The sequence below is a fragment of the Crinia signifera genome, chromosome 2 (genome assembly GCF_055691185.1).
Source record: "Crinia signifera chromosome 2, ASM5569118v1, whole genome shotgun sequence".
Classification (NCBI taxonomy): domain Eukaryota; kingdom Metazoa; phylum Chordata; class Amphibia; order Anura; family Myobatrachidae; genus Crinia; species Crinia signifera.
The window spans coordinates 60477454-60488128 of record NC_139218.1 but is presented as its reverse complement, the minus strand read 5'-3'; the positions used below and the strand labels follow the sequence as shown (position 1 = coordinate 60488128).

At 44.8% G+C, this 10675-nt stretch overlaps 1 protein-coding gene across 3 annotated transcripts in view; it reads left to right on the top strand.

The window, feature by feature from the left end:
* Nucleotides 1-329: 329 nt before the first annotated feature.
* The window catches only part of METTL16 (methyltransferase 16, RNA N6-adenosine), a 53419-nt gene continuing 43073 nt past the window's right edge, over nucleotides 330-10675 (top strand). The window contains exons 1-3 of one of the 3 annotated variants that reach the window (XM_083172231.1): nucleotides 330-488; nucleotides 3209-3343; nucleotides 10158-10357. In XM_083172231.1, the coding sequence (XP_083028357.1) occupies nucleotides 3216-3343; nucleotides 10158-10357 (328 nt within the window). In that variant the 5' untranslated portion in view covers nucleotides 330-488; nucleotides 3209-3215. Of the gene's footprint in view, nucleotides 489-636; nucleotides 765-3208; nucleotides 3344-10157; nucleotides 10358-10675 lie in introns of those variants that run through there. The other 2 variants (XM_083172229.1, XM_083172230.1) reach the window with 2 other exon arrangements.

Sequence of the window (10675 nt, the reverse complement as noted above, 5' to 3'; positions counted from 1 at the left end):
GCAGCTTAGCGATCCATTAGCAAGCCATTTGTAGACTTGGGCAGCTATTTTTCTGATTGCAGGCCTGTGCAAATTCGCACAGCAGCCATCAGATGTATATCTATGATCTATGCAAAGGGAGTACCCCGGGGGACACCACGGCTGGCGAGTATTATTTGAGGAATGGTGCTCTGCAAGTGTATTATATAACTATTATATAAATATATATATATATTTAATATATATATGTCACACTTCTGTAATATTAGTGCTTGCAGTGTGGTTTATTTTCTTATTTCCTTAACCAGCGACCAAGGCTGCTTTAAAGCGGCTAAAAGTGTAAAACGAGTTGTGAGGAATTTCGTCCCAGACATCGTTCCGTAGCCGGATGGATGGCATTGGCGTCGGAGGAGCGTGAGCGATCAACAGCACATGTGGCCGCCAGCAGCAACAGAGTATATCAGTTTGGTGTACGGGCCGCCAGGAAAGGAAAGAGCTGAGCCGGTCATGTGAGTGTGTTACAGGCATCTACACACGTTGCATCACTTGGGGCACAGCTCACGCTCCTGTACCCTGTAAACGATACGATATACGCCTATAGCAGCACTCTGCATATGTAACAACAACACACAGCATGGAAGACTAAAAACGCAAACATCTGCAGTCCTAGGGTTTCATTCTATTATTGTGCTTCACGGACCTGCTGGGGGTGGACTTTATTATTCTACTTGCAACTTTCAATTGCTATGTAATGTGTGCACGCCAGGAGGAGGCCATGTACTTGGGTAATGGAGGATATAGGAGTGTAGACTTAAGTGCACACTTTAACAAAATGAGAATAGGCATTCAGTTTGCTCGTTTAATTGGCATTGCATTTGGTTTAACCTCCAGTCACATCCTGGATAGACACTTAGTAATTATTTTTATTAAAATACTTTATATATTGGTGCTTAGCTGTTTGTGCTCAGTCCCTTTTATTGTAATTTCCTTATCTTAGCACTGTGTATGCCACGAGTGTTTGCAACGTTGGGAGGCTACAGGGCTTTCTCAGACGTAAGCCCTGTACACACTTTCATGTGAAAGCCGCTCAGTTTTCTCGGTTGTGTGTTTACAGGGCAGCGGTGAGCGCTGCGGCGCGCTACCACATCATTGTTGCTGGGTCCTGCTATGGAAAGCCGTCCACCCCTGGGGAAATTGGCTGGGCAGGGGGAAAACATTTTGCATGCAGGATCAAGCCCCATACACACTAGGCCAGGCATGTTCAGCCCGCGTCCCCTCCAGCTGTTGTGAAACTAAAAGTCCCATCATACCTTGCCACAGTTTTGCTATTAGGGATTGCTAAAACTATTGCAAGGCATGCTGGGATGTGTAGTTTCACAACAGCTGGATGGCCGCAGGTGGGATATGAGTGAGCTAGGCGATATTATCCACAATTTCACCTAGAAAGGGCATATTGGGGAAGATGTATTAAGCCTTAAAAAGAGATAAACACGTGGGTGCTGGAGAGATAAATGTGCAGCCAATTGGTTCCTAACTGTCATGTTACAGGCTGTGTTTGAGAAATGACTATTATGAGCTGATTGGCTGAAAGTTTATCATCTTTGTGTTTATCTCTTTTTAAGGCTTAATACATCTGCCCCTCTAAGCGGGGCACAAGCAGGTTGGCTGGTGTATACAAATGATATAACAACGTTGTTCACAAACATACTGTATTGTATTCAATCTGCTTCACCGATATATTGGGGATTATTCTGGTTCACTCGGAAAGGCACAATCACTCTCAAATGGACAAAACCATATGCACTGCAGGTGAGGCTGATGTAACATGTGCAGAGAGAGTTAGATTTTGGTGTTTTATTGTTTCTGTGCAGGGTAAATACTGGCTGCTTTCTTTTTACACTGCAATATAGATATCAGTTTGAAGTACAAACCCCACCCAAATCTAACTCGCTCTGCATATGTTACATCAGCCCCACCTGCAGTGCACATGGTTTTGTCCATTAGAGAGTGATTGTGCCTTTCTGAGTGAATCAGAATAACCCCCATTGATGCATTTAACCCTTTTAGTGCCAAGTTAATTTGTCAAAATAGGTGTGAAAATTGCCAAGCAAACATTTTTATTCATCACAATGATCTGTAATGTTTACATTTATATAGGAAATACCTGCTACAAATGCCAGCGTTGCTCACATTTGTTATATAAATTAAAATAAGAAATGTTGTTTAAAACAACATTTCTTATTTTAATTTATATAACACATTTGAGCAATGCTGGAATATTATATTTTGAACATCGCTCACAGAGATGTTGGCACTCAAAGGGTTAAAGATATATTGATGCATCTGGCTGTGTGTACGGGCAGCCCACCATCCGCTTATACGCTTTCTATAGTGACTGACATCAGGCAAATTCAAATGCCCACCCGGGTGGAAGTTCGGACTGATATTTTGCATCGGCGATCAGTAAGTATACATTCTAAAGGTGGCTATACACATGCAGATTTATCTTCAAATCTGGCTGGTTGGAACAAAAACCTGGTTATGGATGAGAGCAAATGACAGTTGACCATTTGCTTGGAAATGCTGGAAAACAGACAAACTGTCACTCATCCATAATCATGTTTTTGTTCCAACCAGCCAGATCTGAAGATAAATCTAACTAGTGTATGGGCACCTTTACCTGAATCGCCTGCTCTATGATGTGCACTCGGGGATTACGCCACTGTGGTGGTTTCTCAGATTCAAACTGATCACTTACACAGAGGATAGGGCTGCTGCAGATCCACGCTTGCAGTGGTGACAGATTCTTTCACAAGCAGGTGGGCAGCGCAGTCACATATAAGCTGTCAATGAGACAGACTTAAGTGTGACTCTGAATTAGTGTCTTTATGCAAGTCATTTAGTATACCCTTTGGACTTGTTTGAGACTAGTATTTTCAGAATAGCACCATTGTCCCCTCGCGGGTTTGCTTCACTCGCCATTCTTCTGGCTTGGTGTCTCGCTTTGCTCTCCACAACTTTACTAAAGGTAATAGATGGCGGCGTGAACCCAGGGTGGTGCGGGTTGCGTTCCGTAGCGTAAGCTGTGGCTCCAAAGATGAGGAAGTTCCCTTTTTTGTTTACTCTAAAGTTGTTACTGCTGCACATACTATATGTAGACAATGCAGATTTATAGAATTATTGCTACCGTTCACTACTCTTCTTCTCATTTTCGCTGTTGTCCTTTCAGATGAAGAATGGCTCTTAATAAATCCATGCACCCAAGAAATCGCTACAAGGATAAGCCCCCAGACTTTGCCTACTTGGCCTCCAAGTACCCAGACTTTAAACAGCATGTAAATGTAAATCTGTCTGGAAGAGTGAGGTAAGTTTATTTTGTTGTATAATGCAGTGAGTGAGGTAAGTTTATTTTGTTGTATAATGCAGTGAGTGAGGTAAGTTTATTTTGTTGTATAATGCAGCTGGTGTCACATTGGGAAAGATGTACTAAGGCGATTATGCCCAGCGTGTATAGACAGCGCTGATCGCTATCATTGCTGGGGGGGGGAAGCCGCTCAGTGTATACACACTAAGCTGCTTCCCCCCCGCCAACAGCAGGGGGAGGACAGCTTAGCATAGCGCAGAGCTATACAAAGCCGTCTTCAAAGCCGCTCATCTGCTGGTAATACCAGTAGATGAGCGGCTTTCCCAGCGATGATGCGGGAGCGCGCAGCAGCTGGGCAGCTTTGAGCTGAAAGTTTTGAGTGGCTTTCAGCTCAGTCGCCCCTCGGTGATGGACCTTAAAGGTGCATACACACTGGCTGAATGGCTCATATAACAATGGACTATTGGACAGTGTGTACCAGCGATATGTTTGTGAATGGCCTCGTTCACAGATATATTGAGTCAGCTGTGCAGCACAGCCTAAGGCTGGTACAGTATATCTGCGCATCGTGCTGTGTGTACGCCCAGTTGGGATGCCAGTCCCTGCACCCACCCTGTTGTTATGGCAATGCCACGGTTCGTTCAGTGTGTATGGAGAATATGCTTCCTGGTCCATCTGTATATGTGTGTATATGTATATGTGTATATATATATATATATATATATATATATATATTCTATTAGTATGTACCCAGCCATAGAGAATGATACAGTTGAAAAAAAGAAAGTACCAGCCAATAAGCTCCTAACTGCCATGTTATCGGCTGTGTTTGAAAAATGTCAGGAGCTGATTGGTTGGTACATTATCTCTCAACTTAATCACTCTCCAAGGCTTGGTACATCTGCCCTCCTACTTGTATATAAAAGTTTTCATAAAGCCTGAGGTGAGGAGTGCGTGCTAATTGAGGGGCTCAGTGGAAAACAGGCACATGCCACAGAACTACTTTTTTACTTTATAACTGGATATGTCCAGAGATTTGTGTTTTGCTGCTGTGAGACATAGGCATATGCCAGGGGTTCCCAATCTTTTATGAATCACGACACCCTAGAGTAGCATTTTTGCACGGAACCCCTAGGTGTAGAAAATTAAGTAGATTGTGTTAATTTGTGATTCTTCTGTTCAGTTATGTGGTAAAGGGCAGGATTCGCTTCTGTTTGTACACATTTTCTGATTGGCAGCCACCAGCACTGGTTTTGTCCATAAATAATTGATTATAAATAATTTGAATTTGTCCTGGATCATCAACCTGAGGCACCCCTGCAAGTGTCCTGAGGCACCCCAGGGAGCCACGGCACACAGTTTGGGAACCACTGGCATATGCCATTGTTAGAAGCTAGTTAAGTAAGCATTAGGTCTCTCATGCTAACCTTCTGTTTATGCTCACTGTGTCACTCCTATCTGTCTGCCCCTCGCCTTCAGAATGTAAGCTATTGTTCACTCTAGGATGTTTTTAGGGCAGGGTGCTGACCACCGAGCAGGGCACATTTTTCAATCAGGAGGGCACATTTTATATTAGAAATTTACATTGGAAACAGGAAAATTCATATATAAAAAAAATTGTACACTGCGACAGCATTATGCCCATTCCATATTGGCCCTTATTCTGGTTCACTCACAAAGGCAAATTCCATCTCAAATGGACAAAACCTTATACACTGCAGGTGGGGCAGATGTAACATGTGCAGGTACCCCTTCCTGCCTGTGGAGGGGGAGCGAAGCCAGCAGGAAGAGCTGACTGGCATCTGTTGCTAGGAGAGAGGTTAGCGGCAGTAGTGGAACTTCATTCCAGATGCACGGAGGTAAGATAAATGTTGTTGACGCCCCCTGTGAGCTGTAGTGCGAGGATAGGAGCAAGGGTACATTTAATGTTATGGTTAGGGTGGGAGTAGAGGAGGACTGTGAGCTGTAGTGTGAGGATAGGTGCAGGGGAATGTGGAATATTAAGGTTAGGGTGGGAGCAGAGGAAGACTAATGGGGCCTACATATGGGGTGATTTCAGGGCATTTTCTAAGCGATCTCACTTAATTACTCAGAAAATGCCCCTACATTGCTCCATGTGTAGGGACCATAGCAATAGCGATGTGCGACCCCATGCGTCACTATCACCCAGCAATTAATATCCAGAATGCTGAATAAATCTAGTTAATTGCCGGTCAGGGCCAGGATCCTCACAGAAGAACACTGACCCTGACCGATCACGTAGCACTCATTGCTGACACATCGCTGTGCTGTGCGATCTAGCATTGATCAGATCGCTCAGCACAGTCGCCACGTGTGTAGGCCCCTTCAGTATGTTAACATCATGTATTTATACAGAAAATAAATCATTTTCTTTTGGCTAACTTTTCATTTTACTTGTCGAGGTGACTGGTCTATGTATTCTAACAAGCAATCAACGGCATTTCACCCTTTACCTGGTACGTTATGTCACTGGTTCTCAGAGTCAGTCCTCAGGACCACACACAGTGCATGTTTTGCAGGTCTCCTCACAGAATCAAGTGAAATAATTAGTTCCGCCTGTGGATCTTTTAAAATGTCAGTCAGTAATCAGTGCACTTGGCAGGATTGATGACGCGCTTCACACATCTGAAGCATCTTCCTATAGGAGGATATTCTCTCTAAGGGCCTTATTCTAATCCACTCTTTCTGACAAAATCCTTCTTAGATGGGCAATACCATGTGCACTGCAGGTGGGGCAGATGTTACTTGTGCAGAGATAATTAGATTTGGGTGGGGTTTTACTTCAAAGTGAGATCTATATTGCAGTGTAAAAATAAAACAGTCAGTATTTACCCTGCACAGAAACAAAATAACTCACCCAAATCTAATTCTCTCTGCACATGTTACATCTGCCCCCCCTGCAGTGCACATGGTTTTGTCCGTCTAAGAAGGATTTTGTCAGAAAGAGTGGATTAGAATAACCCCCATAGTATGTATAGCCCAGGGGGGCTTCCCCTGTGTGATACCCGTCACATGCTGCACTATGTGGTTAGGCTGCCAAGGAGCCTTGATCCAGCTTATTCCTCTCCTCATACGTCTGCATTTAGGCCTCCAATATGTCCTTATGTGCCATATGTCTCCGCCACTCACTGTGTATATGGGGTAAAGCATTCTCGCAGTCATGGTGCAAGCGTTCACAGTACCGATGCGGACATCCCAACTGGAGGGTAAATATTCTCTCCTAAGCCCCGCTGGGATTCCCTCCTTCGGGATGCTGGCGTCTGCATTCTGACTACCAGCATCCCCAATGCTGGTCATCCATATGTATCCCTGCATATGTCATCTGGGCGTCCTTACCTGTGATAGGTTACCCATCTAGCTAGTACGCCATGGACGTGAATCAGCATGAGTTCTAGTTTTGTGAAAAAAGACAAAACTACAACTCACGGAGCTAGCATGCGGTAGCTGCCCAGCACAGGACAATGCCGCCCCACATGCCGGGTCCCTCTCCACAATTGCTATTATGCGAGTGATTCACTAAATAGCACTCACATCTTAGTGGTAGCCCCCTGCCTGCGCAGCCTAGTTTTTGGGTCACAGCGCCTCCGTGTAGCATCACGCAGTTATGCGGCCTGACCCGCCAGTGATCTGGACACACCGGCGTTGTTTGGGCCTCTCCTACCCAAAGCTGCTTGCAGCCATCCCAACACCGTGTTACCACCACCTGCTGGCCCTTAGAATGAGACCACAATTTCAGGGCTCATGAATGTGCACTGCCACATGCTCATATTAGCAAAAATCTTGTGATGACGATTTTTGGTACTTATGTAGTAACTGGGCTGCCGATTTTGAAATCGGGTCCATCGCATCGCATCGCACCCGACCATATCGCATGCGATGCGATGCGATGCGATGGACCCGATTTTTCCATAGGATTCAATGTTAAAATGGACTGAGTCCATTTTAACATGGAATTCAATGGGAAAAAGGGGTCCTTTTCATACCCCTACTATCCAAGTGGGCATGGAGTTGGATATAAACCTGTGGCGAGCGTAGCGAGCCACCGAGCCCGAAGCGTGGCGAGCGTAGTGAGCCCCGCGAGGGGACACAGAATACCGTCCCCTCGCGGGGCTCGCTTCGCTCGCCACGCTTCGGGCTCGGTGGCTCGCTACGCTCGCCACAGGTTTATATCCAACTCCATGACCACTTGGATAGTAGGGGTATGAAAAGGACCCCTTTTTCCCATTGAATTCCATGTTAAAATGGACTCAGTCCATTTTAACATTGAATCCTATGGAAAAATCGGGTCATCGCATCGCATCGCATCTGATTGTATGCCTTAACTTAAGGCATACAATCAAAAAATCGGCAGCCCAGATACTACATAAGTACCCGATTTTTTGCTAATTAGCATCAGCTACTGAATTAGACCCCGGACCCCTAGAACTTACGCCCCCAAAGTACCTTAATTTGATATAATGCAATCAAGAGACCTCCTAGGTAAAGCTCCGTCTTACAAATCGGTCATTAGCAGTTAATATAACAGAAATATAATATAATTATATCTAATTCACCAGTGATTGAGATGTCACACAGATACCTGGCATGCAGACACCCTCCCCCACTGCCCCAGTGCTGGCTGTGTGGCAGCAGGAACATCTCCAGCAGAGCGGGAGCTGTGCAAGTGTAGTGCAACAACACAATCTCCTCCTGTTCTGGTATCTTATAGTCAAAATGGAGACATTCACCCAACTGTTGTTCCTTTCTTTAATTATTGGTGAAATTAAATAAAACAGACCATTCATTGTTTAAAAAAAATAATTGGTATATCTAACATTTTGCAGTGACACATGCTATATTGTGTTATTTATTTAGTTTATTAAAAGACCTAAAGTCTTCCCTGTACAGAAGCCGCATTATTGGGCTGTGTGACCTCCTACCGGTTTATCGGGGTCTATTATTTGTGGGGGGTTTGTATATCAATCAGGGGAAAGGGCTAGTTTGATCATTTAGCTGCTGGCAGATGTTACCCTAATGGGTTATAGAACACTCTGGGGTTAATTTGCTAAGATGGGAGTTCTATTTGCTATGGACAACCAATAATCAGAATCTACTTATTTATTTAGCATCTTCTAGAAGATAATAGATAGTCTGATTGGTTGCCCTTAGCAACATCCCAAGTGAAATAGAACTCCGTCTTTAGTAAATTTACCCTTCTGAGTGTGACTCTTTTATACTGAAAAAGTTTCTTATTGAGAGCTCCGTCTTTTTTGACGTAGTATCACAATTTATATGCACTTCTCTGCAGAGAGTCATTCTGATTCACATCAGGCCCTGCCTCTGAATGCAGGCAGGCATGGGGAAACCTATGGACACGGATAGGGGCCTGCTGTGGTCTCAGAACACCCGAGCTGTGAGGCTGCAATACTAAACACTGTGGCATTGGGAGTGCAGCCTTGAACAGTTTACATTGTGATATGAATGTACTGCATGTGTTGTGTACATTTTGACTAAACTAGTAATGGAATTTGTAGCAATGCTTTGTCCCTTGTCCTATGACCATTGAACACGTGTCCTTCAATAATGCTAACAGAGTGGCAGGTTATTTTATTATTAAGTTATTTATATATCGCACACATATTTCACACTGCTTTACAAAGAATATTTAGCTATTGCTATTCACATCAGTTACTGCCCCAGTGGAGCTTAACCCCTTCACTGGTGTTTTTTTTGTAAGCACTCCCCACATGGAGCACTCTCGGAAAAAAAAAAACAGCTGTCTCCCGTGACCATGAAGCGCTGCTGTGCACTATATCGGTCGCTACCTGGCCCTGCCCCTGGCAACTGCTGTGTGCAGCGCGACGTTAGCAAGTGCACACCGGAAGCCGGGGCCAAGGAGGAGGAGATATTGGCGATCCCAAATTTTTTTGCCATTTGAGTTGCTTTCAGTTTAAAAGCCTCCCAGTGTACACGGGGCCGCAATGAGCGCTCCTGCATCATCACTGGCCCGGCTGCTATTACCAGAAGATGAGCGACGGGGTGGCCAGTCATCCAACCCTGGCAAAATCACTCAGAAGGGTGAAAATCGGCCAGCGGGTTTTTTTTGTTACTGTTTTAATTTTTTTTATTTATTTAGTACCAGACAATAGGCTCCTGATTGCCATGTTACAAGCTGTGATTGACAGAATGTCTGGTTGGTACTTGAAGTTCTCTCCATTCTATCTCTATCCAAGGCTTAAGGTGCCCATATACTGCCTGTGACGTCTCGCAGCAGTGTACGGACACCCGACAGAGGGCGAGCCGCCAGGACTTTCCGTTGTGATGGATCGCATGCGTCCCTGCTTCCCGCCTCGCCGCCTGGAGGAACGGGTGGTCGGACGGCCTGCTGGTCTGACTACCTGGTCTGGTCCGATGCGCACGGGACCGCGCATTGGACCTGACGGCATGTCATGAAGAGGCGATTTGGTCCGATTTAACGGCCCGATTGGTCGCAATCGGCCGAAATCGGACCAAATCGCCTTGATGTATGGGGGCCTTTAGTGTATATAGACCTGTTTCTTATAAGCTGCTAGGAGTGGACAAACCAGTAATGCCAAGGCGGCACCAAATTTCATCCTTTTCGGTTTCCATGGTCACCCTGTCTGTCATTTTATTTTGCTGCAGTGAATCATGAGAATTGTCTCGTTTCCGGTCTTTTATTTATCTGTTCTTGCCTCCCCCCTCCTGTTCCCCTTTTATCATTATATTCTGTTGGTTTCCATACCAGACAAGTGTTACAGTGATGCGTAACATACTTTTCTCTGTTTCGGTCTAGCTTAAATTTCAAAGACCCTGAAGCAGTACGCGCCTTGACTTGTACTCTACTGAAGGAAGACTTTGGGCTAAGCATTGATATCCCCCTGGAGAGACTTATCCCCACTGTGCCTCTGCGACTGAACTACATTCACTGGGTGGAAGACCTGATCAGTTACCACGATTCTGACCAAGCTACAGTACAACGTGGGATCGATATTGGTAATGTTAGCATTATTCTGGATTGTGTACAAGTCATAAGCAGTGTTTGAAAAAGAAGTATATATACAGTAGCATCTGTAATGAATACATATATTAATTCTGTCATATACAATGTAGCCCTTCTTAAAGCCTGCCGGGAACAGTTCTGTATGGACTGAAGCTATTTCTCTGTACATGCAGACAAATGGCTGTGAACCAGTGACATAAGTAATGAACAAGGCGCTTATCTGACCAGTTTGCTGTTAGATGCCTCTCCTGTGCCACAGACAGGGAACAGATTTTACCCCAGTGTTCTACATGAGTGCAAAATTCTATCTA